At 36.7% G+C, this 26,406-nt stretch overlaps 1 protein-coding gene across 1 annotated transcript in view; it reads left to right on the top strand.

Moving 5' to 3' along the window:
• Positions 1 to 26,406, top strand: part of NUP210 (nucleoporin 210) — a 93,532-nt gene that overhangs the window by 14,996 nt on the left and 52,130 nt on the right. Inside the window, exons 2-10 of the mRNA XM_081968698.1 lie at positions 5,517 to 5,653; positions 7,194 to 7,325; positions 8,745 to 8,841; positions 11,692 to 11,842; positions 15,495 to 15,627; positions 17,450 to 17,608; positions 18,105 to 18,173; positions 23,401 to 23,507; positions 25,225 to 25,365. Of these exons, the coding sequence (XP_081824824.1) occupies positions 5,517 to 5,653; positions 7,194 to 7,325; positions 8,745 to 8,841; positions 11,692 to 11,842; positions 15,495 to 15,627; positions 17,450 to 17,608; positions 18,105 to 18,173; positions 23,401 to 23,507; positions 25,225 to 25,365 (1,126 nt within the window). The remainder of the gene's footprint in view (positions 1 to 5,516; positions 5,654 to 7,193; positions 7,326 to 8,744; positions 8,842 to 11,691; positions 11,843 to 15,494; positions 15,628 to 17,449; positions 17,609 to 18,104; positions 18,174 to 23,400; positions 23,508 to 25,224; positions 25,366 to 26,406) is intronic.

Below are 26,406 nucleotides of genomic sequence, written 5' to 3'. Positions count from 1 at the left end.
GCCTATGAAAGGGAGCAGCCTCAGCCACAGCCAGATATGCCTCATCAGCAGAGGGAAGAAGAGGGTAAAGGTCAGCTGGCATAGGCAGTAGTAGAATTCAGGGTGACCAAATGGGCAGAGATCAGGGGTGGGTTCCGGCTTCTTTACAAAGCTGGTTCGCTCAGGGATACACTTCGGGTATGTGTGCGCATGCGCAAAAGTAAAAAAAATAGCTTCTGTGCATGTGCAGAAGCAAAAAACAAGATGGTGGCACCTATGGCGCTGCTGATAGAACTGATTCGGGTGCGTGTCCGGCCAATTTACTACCTACTCGGCCGAACCAGTCCGAACTGGTAGGAACACACCTCTGGCAAAGATAGAGAAGATAGCTGGATTCGGGGAATTGAAGTGGAGGCGATCATGGCAGAACAGGAATAGTATGAGGTCCTGGCCTAATGAACTGGGATTACTGGAATTGCTACCACTAAATAGTACAGTCACATGGTATTTTACCTAATGACCACTTCAACTTCCAATCTGAATTAGGGTTGTTAAGCAAAGACTAGCTGTAAATTGGTTTTCACAGTAAATATCAGGACTCTTTAGACTAGGGACAGAATTATAACATTGGAAATAGTTGTTTAGGCCATGAAGTCAAACCTCCTGCCCAATGCAAGAATTTAAATTAAAACATTTCTGACCCTTCATATAGATAATTGGTTTTCAAATTGTTCTTAATGTTCAGAACGTTTTCTAATCCTTCCTGTAACTCAAATCCATTGTCATGTTCTCTGGAATGATGGAGCACATATCATAAGCATCTTGTCTGTGACACACACACACTTCTGGTATATGAACAGTTCTGTCATACCCCACCCCCACCCCTGTTCCCCACCCCCACCTGCACTCCTTTCTATGAAAACATTTTCACCTGTTTCCATCCTTATTCATATGACTTGGCTTCTTCTCCTCTGACCCATCTGTGGAACTTGTGGGTAGTGCTCAGAAATAGATATAATAATTGAAGTGGGGTGTGATCAATGCAGAATTAAATAGAGCTATTACTTCCTGCTGTGAAAACTATTCTTATGTTAAAGTGACTAAATGTGCAGAAAATTACAGTTCAAAATGTTCTGATCAAGGCATCTGATAAGGTAGACCATAACCTACTACTAGATAAAGTAGAAGAATGTGGGTTAGACAGCATCACCACCAGATGGATTCGTAACTGGCTGACCAACCGCATTCAACGTGTAGTCCTCAATGGAACAGCATCTACATGGAGGGAAGTATGCAGTGGAGTACCCCAAGGCTCAGTTTTAGGCCCAGTACTCTTCAACATCTTCATCAATGATTTGGATGAGGGAATAAATGGGGAACTCATCAGATTTGCAGATGACACCAAGCTGGCAGGAATAGCCAAAACTCCAGAAGACAGCCTTAAGATACAGAAGGATCTTGACAAACTTGAACATTGGACACTATCTAACAAAATGAAATTCAATGGTGAAAAGAGTAAGGTTCTACATTTAGGCAACAAAAACGGAATGCACAGGTACAGTATAGATGGTACCTTGCTCAGTAGTAGTAACTGTGAAAGGGATCTTGGAATCCTAGTGGACAATCATTTAAATATGAGCCAGCAGTGTTCAGCAGCAGCCAAAAAAGCCAACACAGTTCTAGGCTGCATAAATAGAGGGATAGAATCAAGATCACGTGAAGTGTTAATACCACTTTATAATGCCTTGGTAAGGCCACACTTGGAATACTGCAGTCAGTTCTGGTCGCCACGATGTAGAAAAGATGTGGAGACTCTGGAGAGAGTGCAGAGAAGAGCAACAAAGATGATTAGGGGACTGGAGACTAAAACATGAAGAACGGTTGCAGGAATTGGGTATGTCTAATTTAATAGAAAGAAGGATTAGGGGAGACATGATAGCAGTGTTCCAATATCTCAGGGGTAGCCACAAAGAAGAGGGAGTCAAACTATTCTCCAAGGCACCTGAGGGTAGAACAAGAAGCAATGGGTGGAAACTAATCAAGGAGAGAAGCAACTTAGAACTGAGGAGAAATTTCCTGACAGTTAGAATAATTAATCAGTGGAACAGCTTGCCTCCAGAAGTTGTGAATGCTCCAACACTGGAAGTCTTTAAGAAGATGTTGGATAGACATTTGTCTGAAATGGTAGGGTTTCCTGCCTAGGCAGGGGTTTGGACTAGAAGACCTCCAAGGTCCCTTCCAACTCTGCTATTGTATTGCATTATATTGTATTGATCTTGAAATGGCTGCCTTCAGTATTCTGGCATGAAACAAAACATGTTTCAAGCGTTTTGCTTTGTCAGAACAAAATTTTGTGTCATTTATTTGATTTATATGCCATTTTACTATTCTGGTATAAGATTAAGGCAATTTCTTTTTAAAACGCCGACATATAAATTTAAAAAACCCAAAATAATAACATCAGCAATTTTATTGGTTGAAGAAAAGCATCTTTAGAGATTGTTCTGAGTGTGAAACAAAATGTGCCTGTTTTGAATAGCATCATTTGGAACATCCCAATTATTGCGAGCAATGTGATTAGATGGTTACTTTGAGGCTTAAGATTAGGTTGCTTTTCCAAACTACTTCCACTCAAGCTAATAAAGAACCAGGGAGCATCATGTCCCTGCTATTATTGCTTTGCATGAATGAGGTCATACAGGAATAAGATGTTAAGAAGAAAGGAAGAAAAGCTAAGAACATGACTAGGCAAAAGACTGTGGTTCTTGGCTCCAGCCTACCTATTATTGTTATCTTCTTAATTGCTATGGGGAAATTAGAATTTATATGGATTGCAAATATGTTGTGCTATGATTTATTTTACAGGTAGGTAGTATTTGCATATATCATGTTCACATGTTAATGCTGCTGAGTAATTCTAAAGCTCACTAGTATAATGTTGGTTTGGTGTTTTTTTAAAAAAATTCAGGAATCATTATGTACCTTTTCTTGTGTTAATTTTAACTTTAAGTTGCATTTTAACATGGAAAAAACTATGATGATTGGGTTGGTTTGTTGAGCCATAATGGACATTCATTTTGTCATGCATCCATCGGAGCCTGAATCTGCAGAGGAGGACGAGCCAGAGCTGGAGCCAATAGAGATTGAGTGGGTGGCTTCATTGGCTTCAGAAGAATGTGGGAAGGAGCAGGCCAAGGCATCCCAGGGTCCCCTCAGGATTGGGATGGCTTGTAAGCAGGGAGGAATGGGGGCAGGATGACTGAGAGAGGGAAAGCAGTAGACATGAAGAGCAATGGAGCTCAGGTGATGAGCAAGGACCACCCCTTCCTGATCCCCGAGCACTGAGAGTAGAGAGAAGGTGAGAAGAGCGCAGGCCGACAAGTCGGGAAGAGAGCACCCCACCCCTCTTCATAAGGCTCAACTGTGACTGAGATTTAAGGAGAGGCTGAGGGGAGGGGTAGAGAATTGGTAGACTTTGGTGTGCAGGTAGAGACATTTGGAGTTTGCAGGAGTGCTTGGTTTTTCTTGACTGTGGACTCAGTACCTTGTTCCCTACTTTGTGGACTCATTGTTTGTTCCTTGTTTCATGGACTCGTTGTTTGTTCCTTGTTTCATGGATTCATTTCCCTGTTCCCTTGTTTTGCTGGACTAGGGGCAGCCAGAGGCTACCATGTGTGTGTGTATGTGTGGGTTACTCTGGGACTTGCCAAAAATGTGGGAGCCTTTGGGGGGAAATGTGGAGCATTAAAAGAGAGTTTATGGCGTGATGACCTTCATGCCTTGTCCTGGGTCATCACACATTTTTTGTCATTGTAATGTTAGTGGTATTAAGCATTAGCAGACATGTTTTGCACCACTACAATTCTACAAGCAAAGCCAATTCTAATTAGCAAATTAACATAGCTACTTTTGCTGTGCTTGCTTGTTAAACAGACTCACTTAAGAATAAACATGTCGATTCTGTTTAAATTTGTGAAATGAATGGTGTTTTAATACCGATAGGTATAGTGCCGGATAAATCTTTGAAAAAGAATAAAATTGTTATTGTGGAAACCTGGTAATGAAAGAAATATTGAATCAGTTAGGTAGTCTATTTCTTCATTAGTCTATTGGTCGAGAATTAATATTTATATACTGAAATAAAGAAGATCTCAGTTGAAGACAGAAAGGGACAGGAATTTGATAAGATTATAAATTAAACAGAATGTTCAGTGTGTGAGAAAATCTATGGGAATTTATTATTACAGGTATTCTTCAACTTATGATCACAATTGAGCCCAAAATTTCCATTGCTAAGCAAGGCAGTTAAGTGAATCACTGCAATTATTAAATTAGTAACATAATTATTAAGTGATTTTGCTTGTCAGATGGTCACAAAAGGTGATCACACAACCTCAGGACAATTCAACCGTCATAAATAAAGGCCAGTATCCAGATTTTGATCATAGGGATGCTGCAAGTCATAAGTATGAAAAACAGTCAAAAGTCACTTTTTTTCAGTGCCGCTGTAACTTTGAACAGTCACTAAATGAACTGTTGTAAGTCGAGAAGTATCTATATTTGATAGTACTTAGCATAAATTTCATTTTTGTGTGTGTTTCTGAAATGAAAAATAAAAGAGGAGCAGCTAATTGTTCCTATTCTTTCTTATGGTGGGAATGCTTGAAACCATTTTTTGAATGTTGCTCTGATGAAATGCATAACCTAAAGCTATTTCAAGTGTTGTTTCATCAGAACAGACTAAACTTGAAATGACTTGACGGAGAGTTTCCAGTAGGGTTGTTTTGTTCTATAGGAAACAAAATAGTTTTTAATTTTGTGCATAGCAATTCAGGTAGTTCTCGCTTACCGACATTCAGCAGCTATTCAAAGTTGCAATAGTTCTGTAAAAGAAGACTTAATAACCTGTCCTCAAAGTTGTAGCCATTGCAACATCCCCATGGCCATAGAATTTTGATTCAGGCATTAGGCAAGCAGCATATATTTACAATAGTCATAAATGCCACTCTCACGTGATTGCTATTGTGACCTTCACAGCCAACTTCAATAGGGGAAGCAAGCACGCCAAGTTGCAATTTGCAGTTGCATGACATCGCATTCAACCCACAGTGATTTCTTTAATGACTGTAGCTGGAGCTAACATCAAAAAATATATTGTGGTCACATGACATTTGCAACACATTGCTTAGCAACAGAGGTTCCCATCTAATTGTGTTCGTTAAGTGAAGACTACTTGTTATGCCAATTTCATTAACTTTGCACAAATCATTTTTTCAAAGCTGCATCACAAAGCATCAGAAAATTTATAAGTTACAGTTACAGTTGTTAACTGAACATGAAAAATGGGCACAACTTGTTTCAGTAATTCATTGCTTAATAGGGGGAAAATGACAACTGACTGCTTTCTTAGTCCCAGCCCTAACGGCTGTTCTCACCATGATAGAATTTTCAATTCCTAAAACTCTTCACTATATAGACTAAAATGCAAAGGGTTTCAGCAGTTATAATTGGTTTATAACTCTAATATTTTTAAATAGGTCTTCCACCAGACCAGAAGTTGCTAGCATAGATGCTATAGATCAAGATAACCATCAGTGTTCACAGAAGGCTACCATTCAAGCCAGATCATCACAAATAACACGGCTTACAAGTATTATTTTGGCTGAAGATGTTTGTAAGTACTGTCTCTTTCTTCTCTATTAATAGTTTATTAGGACTAAATTTTAAGCACTTACAGGATTTCTACATCTATATACTACTAGAACTCTTGTGTCTGTTTGATTATTTGCAACCGTTTGGATAGAATGGTGAATCATAGAGCAGCCATTTTTGAATCAACACACTTCAAATGGGCTAATTTGCAGAATGTATTCAAAATCTGGGACCCATGATTCCTGTGGGATGGAAATTTGGCCAAGTTAAGATAGATCCAGTGCTGTACATGTAAAAGCATGTATGAAGTGCGCCCTTTGAACTGTAAAAATGCCATGGATCTGTGGTTGCTTTGTCAGTGATTTCCAATTGTGTGCATGTTCGTGCATCAAAACACACTCTCCTGCATACTCCAGTTCAGTTTGTTGCGCTGTAAGATTATAAACCCACAGGGCAGTGAAGGAATTGGCACACCTGAAGTCTGTAGAGATTCTCAGCCATCCAGATCATGGTTTTCCCAAAGGTGCTTTTTCAAGAGGCAACTGAACTTTCTTGTTTTTTCTTTGAAGATGTTTCGATTCTCATCCAAGAAGCTTCTTCAGCTCTGATTGGATGATGGGGAATGGAAGGATTTATATTTCTTGCAGACAGATGGTTATTTGCATCCTTTTAGAGGGTCGTTAAAGCACTTGGAGGTTTATATGTCCTCAGGGTCACTTGAGTAGTGCTTCTGGTTCCTGTAGTCTGTGATTTTTTCCTCTGGAAATCCATTCCTACTCTCACACCATTCAAAGGATCTTCATCCCAAATTGTATTGCTAAACGTCTCTAGAGATTCTCAGTCATCCAAGCACCATGGTTATCCCAAGGATGCTTTTCTCATCCAAGAAGCTTCCATTCCTCACTATCCTGTCAGAGCTGGAGAAGCTTCTTGGATGAGAAGCGAAACGTCTTCAAAGAAAAAACAAGAAAGTCCACTTGCCTCTTGAAAAAGCACCTTTGGGATAAGATTATTCTTATATAGTAATTCTGGACAAAATTCCTGCACAGCATGGTAGGTCATAGTCATAGTCCTAACCAGGGGTGGGTTCTGGCAGAAACTACTGCCGGTTTGCTCAGGAATGCGCTGCGCACACCTGTGCACTTGATGTGCGCTGCGCACATCAATGTGTAATTTTATAATATGTGTTTTTATTTATTGTACGCCGCCCCGAGTCCCTTTGTGGAGAGGGAGCGGCTAACAAATTTAATAAAATAAATAAATAATAAATAACTAAAATTACTCTGCGCATGCGCAAAAGCAAAAAACAAGATGGTGGTGCCTATGGCACTGCCGGGAGAACCGGTTCAGGGGCCTGGTAAGTCTAGGTTGTTGCCGCTTCCAGCTTCCCAGTCCGCCAAGCTACTACAAGGTTCAGCCAAACCGGGGCAAACTGTTGGAACCCACCACTGGTCCTGACCATCTAGAGGTACTGTGTTACAGAATGCTGTGCTAAACTGCTGACTGTATTAAAGTTCAATGTTCACTGGATTAGTAACAATGTTTTCTTCTTTTTCATCAAGTGACTGGCCAGGTCCTTCGCTGTGATGCTATAGTTGATGTTATTCATACTATTCACATAGTATCTACAACAAAGGAATTATATCTTGAGGATTCACCACTGCAGCTAAAAATTCAAGCCCGAGATTCCGAAGGTATCCAATGTATCATGGATTCAACATTTTAATCCATAGAATGATAGTACTTTGCTCTTTCATGTGCATGATTTCATATTGCATATTTGCTTTTGTTTAGATTTCAGTAATACTTTAAGAAAATTGGCCTTTCTTTTGTAGCGTTAAACAATACACCATGAAAACAGTGAACTATTATTATACAACCTTGTCCATTACACTTACTCATTGAAATCTCTTTTCTCTATGATACACTATATGAGAGGCACCCACACTTGGTAACTTTAAGACCTGCGGACTTCAAATCGCATAATACCCCAGATAACCAGGCAGGCTGGAGAATTCTGGGACTTGTGGTCTGCTGGCTGGGTAATTCTGGGAGTTGAAGTTCAAAGGTCTTAAAATAACCAAGGTTGGCACTCCTGTACTATATTATTAAATATTAATAATGTTAAATTCTTTTCCCTTAAAGTCAGGAAGTACACATAGGTGAACATTTGTAAATATCGTCCATATATAGGAAAACTAACTTCCAAAACTCCAGGGTAGAAATTCTATATGTTTTACTCCAAACAAAATTGAAGGATGATGGTTTTATATCATGAAAAAAACCCAGAGATTTGAAGTTTCTTAAGATTTATTATGGCAACTTGTGCTGAGATGTTTGTATGAAGTTCAAAAACATTAAGCAATTATTTACAGATAATTCTTTTTTTGCAAATAAGCTATCTTGAGGCATCTCATTTGTTTCATGAATCAGAACTGTGACAAATATCAAGGAACATTGATTTTTAGAGTAAATGCACTTTCTGTATAACTGTCTGTTATCAGTAATAGGGATATTGCTAGGATTTGAAAAGCCAAATGTATGTTGCAGAGGGATATATGCATTGGATCGTGATATTTGATCATTTGGTGTTTGCAGTCAGATTGGGATCATTTACATATTGTGTCTATTGAATAGAAAATGTGCTTGCAAATAATCAGTTGCAATTTCACTTTCTGTGGTTGATGAGGCATTGACAGTATTACTAAAAGAAGATTGTTTCCCTTCCCTTTCTAATTTTCCCTAGTTGCCATTTTAAATCTTTTCATTTAAAAAAAATCAAATTTCATGTTATGTATCTGATGTACATACATTTATTACATTTATAGCAATATTTTATTTCTTGTATTATATTTATAGAATATTTAATATGAATTTGTATTTTCTATTAGATAAATGAATTGTGTTCTGTCTCTATTCCACTTTCCCCAGGTCATTACACTTAGTCATATTGCCAACTGCTCCTGAAATGAGTTTACCCGATCACTTTATGTCTGTGCAGTTCTGCTTTATTTTCCTTGTAATTCCCAAACATTGTGGTTGTGCAGATAGTTTGACAAATGAAGGAAAGTTGTCTTCACATTCTAACTGTTTTGATATTCCATTATTTAAAGGAAACACTTTTAGCACATTGGCAGGACTTGCTTTTGAGTGGACCATTGTGAAAGGCTCTGAAACTAATGAATTCTCAGATTTCCATAATGCACTACAGTAAGTTTAATTTATTCAGCTGTTCATATGTACATAAATGTAGATTTTAGGTAAATGGCTAGAGAGTTTGTAAATGGTGAGCTTTTTCCCATATTTGTGCTTACTTCTTCTTTTGCCCCTTTACCTACATAAAGATTAAAACTCAGTGTCTTATTCTCTCTTTCTTCTTTCCCTTCATTTTTTTCTTCTGTTTTAGCTACCCACAACTTTTTCTCTCATGCAGATCTGTTCATGATAATACTCAAAGATGCTTTTTCAAAAGACAACTGGACTGTCCTTGTTTTCTCCTTGAAGACATTTTGCTTCTCGTTGAAGAAGCTTCTTCAGTTATGATTGCAGTAAACTAGAGCTTTTAAAATACCCCGATATAGTCCTTTTAAACAAGAATATTTGTTTAAAAGTTCTGGAGGAAATATTGATTTTTCTAGAGATCTACAGATGCATTCCCAAATTGCCACTATATTTGACTGTACTATTCCTTGCCTCCATATGTTTTGAACATTTGAACATTTTATTAAAGGCCAGTTAACTAGTCTAGTTATAGTTGATGTTACCAATTCACACTTGTAATTAATTGCAGTTCCTACATGGGATGGATATTTGGGGATGGCTTGCCAAAGAGTTTTTGAAAACAAATTACAGAGCTTTCTTGAGAATATACTTGTCTCATCTATCTGGTTCTAACTAATAGTGCTAGACTGTTGCTTTCACACCAAGTATCTAAACTTGTCCAGTTGGTATATGCTTATGTTGAAAATTGTAAGACAAAGAAGCACTGTAAAGAATTATCTGTAATTTTAAAAAGTCATTCTAGACACACATGCACACACACACACACACACTCACAAACACATACACTATGTACATCTGGTGGAGGCAGCATAGAAGTGGCATTCTCTGCAGGAGCTCCCCTCTTGTAAAATACCTTATCTGCAGGAGTAGCCATTATTTGGAAGCATGTTAAAGCTTTGGGGGAATAGTATTCGATGCCATAATTATGAGATCTAACTCCACTCTAATCATTTCTGGGTTTTGTATTTATTGATTTTTTATTGTATTATTGTACAGTTGTAGCAGCTATCTCAATAGGGACTTTACCTAGACTTATTGAGCGGGCAGATTCAATTCTGAATAAATGTTTTGAAGATCCTAAACCATATAGGGCTTTATAAGTGTTAACAAGCACCTGGATAGAACCTAGAAAAATACTGGTAGTCAGTTCAACTCATATATTACCAGTGAAATATGACAATAATAGATGTGTCCCATTATCAGATAGATAGAAGCATTCTGTAGAGTATTCTATTTCAAGGGCAATCCTGTTAAAGCAAATTACAATAGTCTAGTTGAGAGATGCGTTAATGACTATAGTCAGTGCATCTTGTTCCAGAGAAGATCAAAACAGATGTATCAGCCAGAGCCAGGCAAATTGTTACAAAACCAATTAGCAAAATTGGGAGTCTCTATTGACCTCCCCATATTCATGCATCTATCTTGAATCAGGTTTATGGTTATTAATTGTAGAAAATTTTATAAAATTCCATTGGATTTTTACATTCTCCTCATAGAAGAGACAAACGTTTATTGTTTTGAGAAATGATTTTTAAAGATGTTTTAGCTTCACTTTTAGCTTTATCTGGTTTAAATGCTGTTTGGATATTTTGTTAACCACCGTTTGGGTATTTCTCCTTTCAACCTTTCTGATGTTTTGTTATGTCTCTAGTAGTTTTGGATAAGTTTTAGTTGTAGTATTTTAAAATAAGTACTGTTAGTTACCAACATATTACATTTATACAATTTTCTAATTTAATAAATAATCTTGGGGGAGTATCAGCTCATAAGGACACAATGTTTTTTTTTTTTTAGCTAACATGGACTTTAAAAAAAAGCAAAAATATCAGAAGAGTTGTATTAGAATTAAATTGGATAAAAAGATGAATAAATGAAAAAAGCTAGTTATTATAAAATAATTATTTTGGTAACGGCATTGAGGATATTGGATATTTAAACATTTGGGAAGCGTGGTGCCATCATTCAGATCAGATCAGTTATTATTTGGAAGTCAGCTAGCAACGAGTAGAGATTCTTAAGCAAAGCCAGCATCTTTAAAACGTTCATCAACAATTCCAGAAAATTACCAAATAAATGTAATATACCAGCCACTCTGGACTTTAAACTCCATTTGATTATTTCTAGATTACTTTGGGTCTGTGGACATGATTTTAAATATGTTTTCATCCACATCTAAAATAACTTGGGTTTTGAACAATTTTTAAACTATATTTCTCCCTTTCCTAGTCATCTTCCTCCTGAAGTAATATTCAAAAGAATTTTTAGAAACACCAAGGAGCCTTCCGCATCTGTTATGTTATTGGTAGATTCATAACACACAAGATAGTGTAACATACTTTAAACATATTAAAACAGCTATCCATAATGACCACATGGTTTGGAACCAGGTATCTTAGATATTGTTTTTCTGAGTATATTTCTGCCCATCCAACCCAGATGAAAAGAGAGTTCCAGTTGAATGTCCCATTTTATCAGCAGGTATGAGGGGTCATTCAGGTGAGTTTCTTCCCTTCTCTTGGAAGGCAGTTACTTGAGGTAAAGATGGCCACATTCTTATGGCCTTTTGTGGAATAGTTAAACCAAGCTTTTTCTGAAAGGTTTCAGATATAGTAGAAAAAAAATCAATGTCATTAATGTTTGCTACTGTTTGCATTTATATTGTGTTTTATTCTGTTGTGCTTTGTAGAATGTTTATTTATCATTATAGTTACTGCAAGAAACTGCTTTATCAACCTTAAAAAGAAATAATATTAATATCTAAATTAACATCTTTAACAGAATTTTGAAATTTTCTGAATCAACATATACACCACCTTCATATATATTAGAGATGGAGAAAGTTGCAAAACAAGGAGATATTGTTTTAGTATCTGGAATGAAAACAGGGAGTTCAAAACTCAAAGCAAGAATAGAGGAAACTGTGTATAGGGTAAGTTACTCCTAGGTCCTACACTTATCATAGTCATTTTCCAATCAATATTTTTTTATGATTACAATCTTTTGATGTTACTAAAGTGATACCCATTAGCATTATACCTATATTTATTAATTATTATTTAGCTCATGATGAGAACATGACAAAATAGAAGTGTGTGTGCGCATGCGCGCACACACACAGACAGGCACTTATATACAAACTTTTATGGGGGTATGGCAATGGCTCTATAACTGGGTGTCTAATTCACCTATCCAGGTGATCCTACTTCTAGCATTGCTTTGTGAGGATCTTCTAGAGAACCAGAGAATGCTTGTCATGGGCAATCTTCCACAATATGCTTAATAGTTTGCATATCAGCACCATGACACCTATATTATAAAGATGGCATAATTCAACAGGAAACATGGGTGGCAAATATATCGGAGTCTGAGAGCTAATTAGATGTGGTGGTTAAGGTACCAGGCTAGAAACTGGGAGATAATAAGTTCTAGTCCCACCTTAGTTATGAAAGCCCGCTGGGTGACCTTGAGCCAGTTAACTTCCTCTTAGCCATAGGAAGGAAGCAATGGCAAAGCACTTCTGAAAAACCTTGCCAAGAAAACTGCCAGAACTTGTCCAGGTAATCGCCAGGAGTCAAGACTGACTAAAAGGCCTACAAATACAAAAGTTATTATGGAGAAGATTATAAAAGTCTATGAATGCAAGTTATGTAAACAGGAATATTGTGAAGAAAGCAATTTTTTCCTGTTTTATAAACAGAATATAGTGTGTGTTGATGGAATGTTTTTAGTACATCTCAGAAGGTTCAATAAGTCTGGTTTTGGGCATTAACAAATTTCATCTCAAATTGTTAGCATTCATTTATGAATATCAACAGTCATTAATGCTGGCCAGTGGATAATATCCATTGGATATATTGGCCATTTTATTTCTATCCTTTTGTATAGTTCAATGTCATTTTGTTGTTTGTTCATAACTATTTTTTTGGCCTTTTCTGAACCTAAACATTTGAAGTCCTTCCTAAAACATGTGGCATTTTTCTTCCTTTTAAAATGTCTATAAAGATTCTCAATCATCCAGGTCATGGTTGTCCCAAAGGTGCTTTTTCAAGAGGCAACTAAATTTGCTTGTTTTTCTTTGAAGAGTTTTGCTTGTCCTGCAAGAAGCTTCTTCAGCTCACTCAACTTTTTAAAATATATTTATTATATTTCAACATCATCCATTAAAGCACAACATAACATAAAGGCAAAAAAAGAAAAGCAAACTAACATAAAGGCAAAAAAAGAAAAGCAAACTAAAGTAAAAAAATTATGAATTATGCATCAAGAAGTTAGTAACCTCTAACTTTCCTTTAATACAGAGATAATAACAATACAACCACCTCCATCTAAGTCAAATCTGGGCATTTTACAGCCCAGGGGCCAGATTCAACCCACAGAAGCTCCCAATCAGGCCCACGGTGGTGGCAGAGGGGTGGGGCATTAGTGAGGGTGGGGTGTTGGTGCAGCATCAGCATCAGGGATGGGCATTGGTGGCCAAGGGCAGGATGCCAGTGTAGCTTTGGCAGCAGAGTTGGGGCAATGCTCTACAACTGTCCCAGTTCTCATGTGACCCCTTGGGAAAATTAATTTCCCACCCTGCTCTAAGTTTAAACAATTAACACCAATTCATAAAATACCTTTAAAACCTAGTAGTCATCATACTAAAGTACAAGTATTCACAAAATATTTTTTTTCTTAATATCCTGTAACATAGCACATTATCAAGGGTACATAACCTTATATTTAACCAGCTACAATATTTCTCTAGTCAAATCCGGTCTAATTTTCAAATCCCAAAGTTAAAAGTTTATTCTTCTTAAAAGATGTACTCAATTTCTTACAGTAATGTTGAGTTTGAGGCCTTCAAGCAGAGGCCTTCAAGCACTTGTTAAGCTTTGGAATTTTAGCAGCCATAGGTGGTTTACAGCTATTTGTTTATTTATTTAGCTCATTTCAGATATTTGAATCTGCACTTCTTACCCTGAAAGCTAATTATTAGAATTAGAGGAGGTCCAGAAATAAGAACAAAAATTATATCTGACTTAAATATAGCTATTTTTTTTACCACAATGCTTTTTATTGTTACTGTAATTAATTTGCTCAATAAGTGATATTATATTGTAAATAGAACATTAAGGAAAATTGTGAGATTCCTGTTTTTTAAGAATTAAAAATTGCAAATTGAAAGCATTGCTTTCCAAATATAGTTCCTCCGAGTTTTCAAATACCTTACAGATAAAAATACACTATCTATAACAAATATTGATTTTGTAACTCTGACGCTAGTATAACATAGTCAGTAGGATTCCATTTGGGTTGAACATTCACTTTCTAATCCCTGAGTATTTATCTTGACTTTCTTACAGTCCTTTTCTTTTTTAACATTTAATTACTAGGACTGGGCCTAGTGCAGAAGATAGCATCTATAATTTGGAAAAAGTGGTTTAATTGATGAAGCCTATGTCATTGGGCTAAAAATTACAAATTATGCTGAGGAGCTCTAAATAGTAGAGCTGTCCATTGCATTCCTTCAGAGTACTGTTCAAATTAATAAAAGATAAGATTAGTTGATGTTTGACAGTTCTGGAATCTTTTCAGGAACTAATTTCCTTAGAATTTACGTCTTTACTTTTGCAATTGTCTCGTGTATTTATATTATCAAAACATTTACTTTAAAATACTGCAAAAGCCTATGAGAAGGAGCTCATATTAAAACTAACCTACCCACCCCCAAAATACAGAGCTTCCATGTTAAATATCAGAAACATCGCCCTGAGGAGAATTTTGAACATGAGACAATTGATTGATTTTTTAAAAAATTCCACTGCAGGTGTGAAATTATAAAGACACATATAAGCATCCAGAATAAAAGATGCTTTATGCTTTTTAAGCTCTAAAGCTGAGTTTTAAAAAATTACTCTGGAAGACTTGTGTTTGTTTCTGGATACCCATCACTACTGGAACAAGATGATCTTCACCCCTAAATGAATTTTTAAAAATGCTCAAATTACCCCATTCTACATCAGGTTCCATAATCGCATTGAATGAACTCACAAAGAATAGTGACCCTTTGAGAGCTGTATGCAACAAAATTTCATTTTAATGTATGCCAATTAGTGCAAATTTAAAGTGACAATACAGTTATTATTCTATTCTATTCTGTTCAATATAATGACTACATCTACTCAATCATTATTACAATAATAGGCCAACATATAATAATTACTGAAATTTGTTCTTATTTGAACAGTTCATACACTGATGACATGTTGTATTTTGCACAAAACACACACTGCTGTGTTATAATAAGGAATTGGAAATCTTCAGTTTATAATCATTGTGCCATGCAAAGCATACAGCAGAATTTTTTAATTTCATTTTTAAAAATATTTATTCCCGAAAGATCATATGAGCTGATCTTGCTCTTGATTAAAGCAGTAACTTTATAGTAGTAGTAAGAAAGTAGTAACTTTGCATGCAGCTTTGCATTTTAAAAATTCACGTTTCATGAATTAATATTTATAAATATTATAGACTGGTATTTAAAAATGTGTGTGCATGGTTGTATCTTTACAATCTTAAATTCTTCTTTTAACCAACAGAATGTGCCTGGAGCTGAAGTCAGATTGTTTATTTTGGAAAACATCATTTTAAATCCTGCTTATGATGTCTACCTACTGGTAGGAATGTCAATACAATATAAAGTCATGAAAATTAGGCGAGGGAAAATGACAGGTATGTCTTTTTGTCCAGGTGTAATATTTTACATATATTTCCTGCAGATCTATATAATGGTACAACTGTGTTTCACTTAATAAAGTCATAACAGAGTCCACAAGTCATTGCTCAGATAGATTCCTGTGTCCTTTAATTAGTTTAACACATATTTGGTCAACACATTTTGAGAGATAAAAGATTGTTTAATTAAATTTCATCATATAAACTTGAGTAAATTTCTGAAAATGTCAGTCCATGGTGTGTATGGGAAATGGGTAGGGGAGAGAGAAAACAGACAAAAATAATGAACATTGGGCTAATTGTATCTTCGTTACTTAGGATAGTAAAGGGTTGCCTAAAAAAATTAGACAGAGATGGTATTCAGTAGGTTCTGATCAGTTCTGGAGATCCGGTAGCGGACATTTTGAGTAGTTCGGACAACCAGTAAATACCACCTCTGACTGGCCCTGCCCCCATCTATTCTCTGCCTCCTGAGTCCCAGCTGATCGGGAGGGAATGGGGATTTTGCAGTAACCTTCCCCTGGAGTGGGGTGGGAATGGAAATTTTACAGTATCCTTCCCCTGCAATGCCCACCATGCCATGCCACATCCACCATGCCACGCCCACAGAACCGGTAGAAATTTTGAATCCCACCACTGAAATTAGGTAACACAAACCCACACCTGAACTGTATATCCTGACTTGGAATTAAATTTCTACCATGTTATTGGCCTATTTTTCTAAAGAGTCAGTGAAGCAACATTTTCATATTTCAGTTCCTATATGATCTCAATAATTCTTTTTGATACTGTAATGTTCAATCGTTTTTCACCCTGCTATTCAAAGGAGCTTGTATGAGATCAGGAGAAATTGTTCTGTTTTGAGAAAGCCAGCAACATATTTTATGGCATTTGGTTTAAAAATATCAACTTGGTTGTAAAACAAAATTAAAAATGTTTCACTCAATTGCTATTTGGAATCAGTTTTTATGGTTCCAGATTCTCTCTCAAGTTTAACTTCCTTAAAGGATAAATTACAAGGACATATGCTAAGTGGAAAAAATATTAAGAAATATAATCAATGAATTAATGTTAAGAAACCTAAAGCCATTTTCAAGTTGTAGAAGTACTTCTGAGACAAAATTAAAAATACAGGTAATATTGACTAATTCAGATTAGGATAACTTAATTTACCTTTAAATCAGTTGGAGAAATAATTCATCACGTAAATATTTTCCATTTATTTAAAATACAACCAATTTGATTGGATTCATATCCACTGATAAAATATTCATATAAAAGTAATATTCATATTTTCCTAGTTTATTAATAAAACCACGTCAGGACATCTTCACTTCACCAATTAGCATCTGTTATTTACTTTGGCTCTGTTATATCTGAAAGCTGATATGAACTCATTAATATGTGCCAAAGGATGGAAATATTTGCTTTGGGGAGCAGAAAGCCAACCAAAAAAAATAAAAAAAATAAATGGCAATATAATCATAATGAAAGGTTTTTTTAAAAAAAAAATGTGAATCCATTTATTTTTATCTTCCTGAAGCTTTAGTAGTGAGAATTTTAGCCATAAGAAAATTTGTTACTGTTCTGTTGCCTTTTTATGTAACTTTGTACTCTTGACTCTTTATAAGTAAAGTAAATAGGTACAGTGATATTTTATAGTACAAAGCAAACATTTCTATGCTGTGTTTTTCTTTTAAAAATACTTTGATGAGCACAAAAGCATTGTGTGTGTTTCTTTTTTGGGGGGGGGAGTATTTGGTGACACTTTTTCTTTTTGCTTTGATTGTTTCTTAATGTTGTCTTGTATTTTGGACAGAACTAATCATGCCTTCTGATCAGTATGAGCTACAACTTCAAAACAACACGCTCAGCTCTGGGGGAGATACCGCCTGGCCAATTGCCAGATTGGATCAGGCAACATGCACAGTTACTGCATTGCAGCGGGGACAGGCAAATCTTGTACTTTCCCACAAAAATATCCTTTTCTGTGTGTGATTTTTCATATTATGCACAATGAATTATCATTGAACTAGCCACCCTGTGTTTAGAGGCCACGGAATCGAACTGTTCACCTCGTACCCTTTGCCGCCCCTTGTTTGCCACCAGGGTTCCGTCCCCAGCCATTAACCACTACCATTTCTCCTCTGCTGATACGATCCTAGCTGTTCTCCTTGGCCAATGGGCCCCAGCCTCTTCCGTCCCAGGCCCTTCGTCATGGCCCATTTGGCAAAACTAGAGGCCACACCTTTCCAGGATACTCTATACTAGCACTGCTTCTCATTAAGTAGCAATACTCTTGACTTGTTCAAACAGCAAAGAATATAATAGGTATTAATGTAACATAATTTAAGTGTGACTTCTTTGATTCTTTTTAATGTTCAAAATTAGGTACATCATAGATTTTACTCATATAACAATTAATATTACTTTGTTATCACTGTCTAATTTTTGGATCCTTAACTGATTTATAAGTGTATCTATGCTAGGGGCTTCAAAATTACCAAATGGCACCCTTTTTGTTGTGGACCCAGGATACCTAGGTTAGTACACAATGCTAATTGACTTTGGAAATAAACAACTTCATGCAATGTTTTAATAACCAAAGCTAATTAATTCCATATAAAAATGTATACTTACATTGCCATGTACTCAATAAATTTGTAGACTTGCTGGGAACCGTGTGACATAGAAATATGATTGGTTGCACAGTCAGCCAGATGTTTAGAGTGGATTGGCATTTTTGTACACCTATGGAGACCTTCCCAATGACCTGGGGAATGGCAGATGTTATTTGATGGTGTTAAACAGGATATAAAGTGTTCCAAGTAAATCTGCCTTATAAAATTGTCTGATGGCAGTTTTGTCAACATTGATGGTGTTTGAGTAGTGCTCCAGATGTTTTAGAAATGCATCCAGGGCTCCTGTTAATATTATACTCCTTATACCATCTTTACTTTCTTTTTCCACAATTGCTTTATGTCTATTTGCATATCTTTGTGTTTTGTGATTTTCTACAGTTCTTTCCTTTATATTCTCCTGTCTCCAGGTACTGTCATGTTACCTAGCCAAACTTTTTGCCCTTCTTATCAATAATTGTTAAGTCTGGGGTATTATGTGACAGGTGCTTGTCTGTTTGAATTTTAATGTCCCAGAACACTTTAGCTTCTTCGTTTCCTATTACTTTGTCCTTTTTATGATTTCAGCAGTTCATGCTATTTTATTATTACTATTATTAAATTGACTGTTCACATTGTTACATTCTTCAGAGGAAGGAGGCTGTAACTCAGATATTGTATGTTCTTATCATTGCATATTTTGGACAGCTTATCATAAATTACATCAGAGATATTCCAAAAATGCAATCAATATTATCTTTGTTCCATCCTTGTTCCTATTTTTAACCCACTTCTTCAAAGTTCTTTGAAGTGGCTACCCACCCTTATATGTGTTTCATCATCATCATCATTTTAGCCATTGTCTATCCACTGCAGGATAAAGGCCTAACCTTTGCTTGCGAGATTGGAATAGTGTTATCATGTCTCCTCTAATCCTTCTTTCTCTTAAGCTAAACATACCCAGTTCCTGCAACCGTTCTTCATATGTTTTAGTCTCCAGTCCCCTAATCATCTTTGTTGCTCTTCTCTGCACTCTTTCTAGAGTCTCCACATCTTTTCTACATCGTGGTGACCAAAACTGAATGCAGTATTCGAAGTGTGGCCTTACCAAGGCATTATAAAGTGGTATTAACACTTCACGTGATCTTGATTCTATCCCTCTGTTTATGTAGCCTAGAACTGTGTTGGCTTTTTTGGCAGCTGCTGCACATTGCTGGCTCATATTTAAATGGTTGTCCACTAGGGCTCCAAAATCTCACAGTTACTACTATTGAGGAAGGTACCACCTATACTGTACCTGTGCATTTCGTTTTTCTTGCCTAAATGTAAAACCTTACTTTTTTCACCATTGAATTTCATTTTATTAGATAGTGCTCAATGATCAAGTTTGTCAAGATCCTTCTGTATCTTTAGCCTATCTTCTGGAGTGTTGGCTATTCCTGCCAGCTTGGTGTCATCTGCAAATTTGATGAGTTCCCCATTTATTCCCTCATCCAAATCATTGATGAAGATGTTGAAGAGTACTGGGCCTAAAACAGAGTCTAGGGGTACTCCACTGCATACTTCCCTCCATGTAGATGCAGTTCCATTGAGGACTACATGTTGAGTGCGGTTGGTCAGCCAGTTACGAATCCATCTGGTGGTCATGCTGTCTAGCCCGCATTCTTCTACTTTATCTAGTAGTAGGTTATGGTCTACCTTATCAGATGCCTTACTGAAGTCCAAATAAACTATATCGACAACATTCCTCTGGTCCACTAATTTTGTCAAAGAATGCAATAATATTAGTCTGGCATGATCTGTTTTTGACAAACCCATTTTGGCTTTTGGCTATTACTTTGTTTACTTCTAGGTGTTCGCTAATTCATTGCTTGATTATCTTTTCCAGAATCTTTCTTGGTATTGAGGTCAGACTGATAGGTCTGTAGTTTCCTGGATCTATTTTTTTTCTCCTTTTTTGAAGATGGGAATCACATCAGCTCTTTTTCAGTCCTCTGGCAGTTCCTTGGGGCTCCAGGATCTCTGAAGAATATAGTTCAGTGGTTCTGAGATCTCGTCTGCCAGTTCCTTCAGAACCCTGGGGTATAATCCATCCGGTCCTGGTGATTTGAACTCATCTAGGGTAGACAGGTGCTCACTTACCATTTTTTTCCCTATTTCAATTTGAGTTTCTAATCTGATTTTTGTTGTGCTGTTTTTGATAGGTTGGACTGTTTTATACCTTTGTGTAAAGACAGATGCAAAAAATGAGTTAAATGGTTCTGCTTTCTCCCTGTTGCTGATATTCTGCCTTAGTTATGTCCCCCTCTTTGCACTTTTTATACTTATCTTTTTTGTCTTTCAATTTATCAGAGACTTCTTTATGCAGCCATGCTGGTTTCTTTTGGGAGCTGTTATTTTTCTTCTTCATTGGTATTGTGTTAGACTGGGCTTTTGTAATCTCGTTTTTCAAAATTTCCCTAGCTTCTTGAGTTGTTTTCCTCTTGAGAATTCTCATCCATGGAATTCTTCCCAAGCTCTTGCTAAGTTTATTGAAATTAGCTCTCTTAAAGTCCAAGACTCTAGTTTGACTTTGTTCTACTATTTGTGTTTGCATAATGTTGAATTCCAATATTGCATGGTCACTTGCCCCCAGGGTTCCTGTGGCTTCAACACCTTCTATCATTTCTTCTCTGTTAGTGAGAATTAAGTCCAATATGGCCGATCCCCTTGTTCCCTTCTCTACTTTTTGGGAAACAAAGTTGTCTGCTAGGTTCATTACGAACCTGTTGGAATTTCCACTTGGTGCAGAGATTGTTTCCCAATTGATGTCAGGGTAGTTAAAATCCCCCATTACTATTGTGGTGTGCTTCCTACATACCTTAGTTAGCTGACTAGCAAAAAGTTCATCTATTTTCTATGTTTGGTTGGGTGGCCTGTAGTATAGACCTATGGCAATGTCATTTCCCCCACAACCTTTAATATTGACCCAAATGCATTCAAGATAGTTCTCATCATTGTTGTGCTCTATTTCTGTAGAGAAGTAGTTATTTCTTATATATAGTGCAACTCCACTCTGCAACTCTTTTATTTGGTCTATTTCTTTTAAATAATTTAAATCCTTCTAGCTGTATGTTCCATTTGTGGTTTCATCCCACCAAGTTTCTGTAATGGCAACAATATCTTATCTGCCCTCATTTACTTGAATTTCTAATTCACCCTGCTTATTCCTCATACTCTGTGCATTGGTGTATAGACATTTGAGTCCATTTTGATTGACCCTGTGTGTATTGTCTACATAACCTGTGTTATGCCTAACTGCCCCTATTTTCTTGTCACTTGTATGATCCATGCACATGGTATGGTACTCACTATGAAATGCTTGGTTTTGCTTGACAACGGGAGTGATAATCTTACCCGCACAAACATCTGTGTTACATGCACTGATAACCCTATGAATTTTAGATTGCTGGGGACAGAAATGTTCTGTATCAATGAATTCTCTGTCCCCACTGTTCAGTTTAAATGTTTATCCAGAAAATCTGTGAATTTAATGCCAAGTAACTCAGTCCCTTTCTTGGATGGGTGCAAACCATCTCTTTTGTACAGTTTTTCATTGGACCAGCTGCAGGCATCATGACTAATAAAACCAAAGCCTTCCCTTCTACACCACTCCTTTAGCCACACATTAAACTCTGCTACACCCTAGCCTTTCCCTTTTTGTCCTTATATACTGGTAAAACCTCTGAAAAGATAAGCCTACAACCTATACTACTAAGTTCATACCCCAAGCTCTGGAAATCATTCTTCACAGAAAGTACTTCTTTTTGGGACAGATCATTTGTGCCAAGATGTATAATAGCATCAATGTTACAGTCCTTACTTGCATTCTTGACTATCTTAAGAATACGCCTCTTGTTTCTGCTGGCAGTAGCACCTGGCAGACACCTGACCTCTTTTAAAACCTCCATATCCTTTCCTAAATTTACCTCCCTTACAATTGAATCACCAACCAGAAGATGACTTCTCTTTTTGCATACCTTGCTCTTCTTGTGCGACTGATGTGTGATACCTGGGTCCCCATTTCACCTTTTCGAAGAAAGTTTTTCATTTTGGACCACAATTCCCTGCTTATTTGAGTCATCATTATCACAACTACATTGACCTGTCTATTTAGTGTCCCCATTAAGGTCAGCAAGGGTGCTATATCTGTTATGCTGGGTCACAGCAAAAGCTTTGTGTTTATGGTTCACAGCTCTCAACCTGCCAGATCCCAGGGTTGTCCAGACTGCTCTTCTCCTGCAGGATCTTTATGGTAAAGAGGACTGATAGCTTGGCGTCTCCATAGAGTGGAATGGCCGAATTGGACACCTAATTTCTATTTGGAGAGTACAGATTAGAGATTCTAGATAGGTAATCTGTTTATGTAGACTAGTAATTTGTTTATAGAGGGGACAGTATCCAAATTTGAAAAGAGTACTGCGAAAGACAGGTGCAAAACAGCTATTACATTGAACTAAGCCAGTCATTTTGAAATAAAATAAAATCACAATCTCAAGCACACTAATCCAGAATGTATTATTGGTATTTTGATTTATAGATATATGATTTGTGCGCCGTTAGACACGCAGGCCCCTATCTCAGTCTCTTTGTCTTTCTGACACTCCCCTTGTATCCAGCAGCTCCAATCACCAGCCTCAGGAAGGTTCAAATGAAATGGAGTTAAAGGGCCCCTACCTTAGTCTCTTTGTCTCTTGTTTTATGTCTCTTTCATGGATGCTTTTTATCAACTGGGATCCATTCTATGGCTGCCTTAATCCACCTGCCATCAGTTCTTTTTGCTATGTGACCAGCCCATTTCCATTTCAGTTCTTGTCCAATTTTTCTTACTGTTCATCAGAAAATTATTTTCTAAATTAGAAATGTAGTAATCTTATATATCATTCAATAATCACATATTTCCAAGCATTGAAATGGAAATATGTGATTACTGAATCATATGTAATATTACTGAATTTTTAATTGGGAAAATAATTTTCTGATGGACAGCAAGGTTTTGAAATATTTCCCTTATGGAAAAGTTTATATAAAATCACACTTTATACCACTCGGATGTGTTTTGATCAGGTGAGTATTCTGTAACTCTACGACTTTCAGTGCTTTTGCCATGCAGGATTTTCAATTCATCCTGGTGAGAGATGGGTGCTGGAAACGAAGAGGTTCTATGAAATCACTATTGAAGTGTATGACAAATCAAGCAATAAGGTCTATTTATCTGAGGTAAGGAAAACATAAATAAGCATTTTTTTCTGAAAAATCACATTATGTATACGGTATAATGATAAGGAGGAGAAATTTCAGTCAGTAATACTATTAAGATTAGAGTGAAAACAGAACACAGACACCATGTCAACAAAGAAACCGGTATTCGTTCAAATGATGAGAAATAACTTATTACTTTTAATCACCCCACCCTCAAGCTATCTCTTTGCTCTTAAATAATTTTTTGCTACTTTTTACAAATTGGCCTTTCCTGTTAAATTTTTAACAGCAGTTTGACATTCTTTTATGGAAACAGTAAAATTTTCTAGGAAAATTAAGATCAGAGATCATCTATGGAAAGCAGAAGTCCACACCTTTTAAGTGGATATAACACACTGGTGTTTATTCTTGCTTCCTTTGTTTTAAATTGACAACAAATTTACGCATATATATATTGAAAGTAAAGTACTAATGAAAAGTCTTTGAATAAAACTATAGGGCACAAACTTTTTACAAGGAGATTTGTCCTGTAAAAAAAGTCTCAATTTCTTGGTGTGTTTAATAGCAGTTTCTATGTAGTTCTTATAAGGCCGTGATGGCGAACCTATGGCACTTGTCAGGGCACGCAAGGCGCTGCCCTGTCAGCTGGCCAGCGCGCATGCGCGCGCTGGCCACCTGAATCCACCTTTTTAAAAGCTATTTTTCGCCTTCCCCAGGCTCCAGAGGCTTTATAGGAGCCTGGGGAGGGCGAAAAGAGCCTCCCCCGCCCCCCCCGGAGGCTTCAGGGATCGTCCGGAGGCTTCCCTGATGCCTTTGGAGCGCTTAAAACCACCCTCCAAGCAAACCGGAAGTGACTTCCGGGTTGCTCGGAGGGTCATTTTAAGCGCTCCAAAGGCTTCAGGGACCATCTGGAGGCATTTTAAGCGCTCCGAAGGCATCAGGGAAGCCTCCGGATGGTCCCTGAAGCCTCCTGAGGGCCTCCGGGGGCGGGGGGGCTCTTTTCGCCCTCCCCAGGCTCCTATAAAGCTTCTGGAGCCTGGGGAGGGCAAAAAAAGCATGTAAAAATTGGAGGGGGCACGTTGTGCGCACATGCACACTGGAGGATCGCATGTTGCATTATGGGTGCGGCACGCCCGCACATGACCCCCCCGTGCTCCCCCCACTTGTGGCACGTGAGCCAAAAAAGGTTCGCCATCGCTGTTACAAGGTGTGGTTTAGGCAACGTGATCTTATGTTGAACATTGTAGCAGTTAATTAGGTTTTTTTAATTTCAGATGTTGGAATTGTTGTACATTTGCCATATTTTCACTTTCTTTACTACACTTTTCAAGCTTTTCCTTGTCTTGAGAAACCTTAGATCATGGATGATTCAAGGAGGGAAAATATTGTTTGATCTTCCAAAGGGGGATTCAATAGTGAACTAATGTCAATATTTGGGAAATCATAGAGCAAATCGTTAAAAAGATTAACTGCAAATACCTTAAAAATCCACATGGTAATCATTACAGAACTTGAACAACAACTACCCCTTTTTTGATTTTTGATTTCCTTATGGAAATACCTAATGCAACTTGTTTTGAAAAAAGTGACAAATTAGAAAGATTGATTCCAACTGACAGCTTTTTTAAAAAAAAGCAAAAACCTGAGCACATATTTTTCTTCTGCCATCAGAATATATTAATGGTATTTCTATTATTCAAAATGAATTTGATAATTATTTCTTTTTAAATTTCAGAACATCAGAATTGATATGTACTTCCCAAAAGAATATTTTGAAGTTGTGAGGTCCTCTCTGAATGGTTCATATCACTATGTAAAAGCAATAAAAGAAGGGCACACTGTTCTTACTGCTAAACTAACATCTATTGTAGATCAGGTATGATGCTTGAAAAAAAGTGGCTTTTTGTAAACCTTATCTAGTTACTAAGTAAACAACTTTATTAATTATTACCACATTTAGTCAATTTACTTGTTTAAATTTAAAATCAAGTCCAATCAAAATACTTCATATGAAAACTATTCTCATGAATTTTGTTAGAATTGCAATTTGTAATATATTACATATTTCAAAATGGATTACAAAGAAGTGAAATTGTTGAAATTAGAACTTTCAGATAAACAAGAATAAGTTTTATATACTGAGACAAATTGGATATTATGCTCATTTATTCATTAGGCATTTTCTCTGCCTCTCACCAACATGTAGCAAATACTTTATTTCAGGATATAATTATATTTGTAGTGGTTTCTTTAGCAATCTGGGGAAAAAACAAGGTTAAAAATAATTCTACTTTGTTTTACATGTGCATGCATGTGCATAAATAATTCATTGTACATTACTAAGGTGTAAAACAGTATTTTTATAGTTCCCATTAAAATATAGTAGTTCCATAATGGATGGCGTTCTCCCCATTCCACACAGGAAAATCTACCCCCAACTTTTTTTGAAGGTGTTAAATTTATATTTACCGATAAAGAAATAAAGGTAAATATAAATTTAATGCAAAATAGTTTGTTGTGAAAGTGACTGCCTGCAAAGGGTCCGGGATTGGATCTGAAAGGCAAAAGGGAAGGAGTATTCTCCTCCCCATATTTGGGTAGACCAGTTTGTCCTGATAGAAAAAGCACTTTTTTTTGAAGGTGAAATCTTACCCAGTTTTATTTGCACATTTGGAACCAATATTGTAGTTCTCAACTTATAACCAGTCACCTAGTGATCGTTCAAAGTTATGATAGACCCTCCAAAAGGTTCTTATGACCCAACAGAAGAGAGAAATCTCTAGGAATCAAGGTCTTCTTGTGGAATCCTCTTATAAATGAAGGTTAATGTTCTTGGTTAGGGTAGGACAGAAAGGGAGGGCAAAGTGTCTGAAGGAGCCCTATGCTTTTCTGCATGCGGCATCTTGTCCAATAAAAA

This window comes from Natrix helvetica, assembly GCF_964273705.1.
Source record: "Natrix helvetica genome assembly, chromosome: 1".
NCBI lineage: Eukaryota > Metazoa > Chordata > Lepidosauria > Squamata > Natricidae > Natrix > Natrix helvetica.
This window is presented reverse-complemented; position numbering and strand designations above follow the sequence as displayed.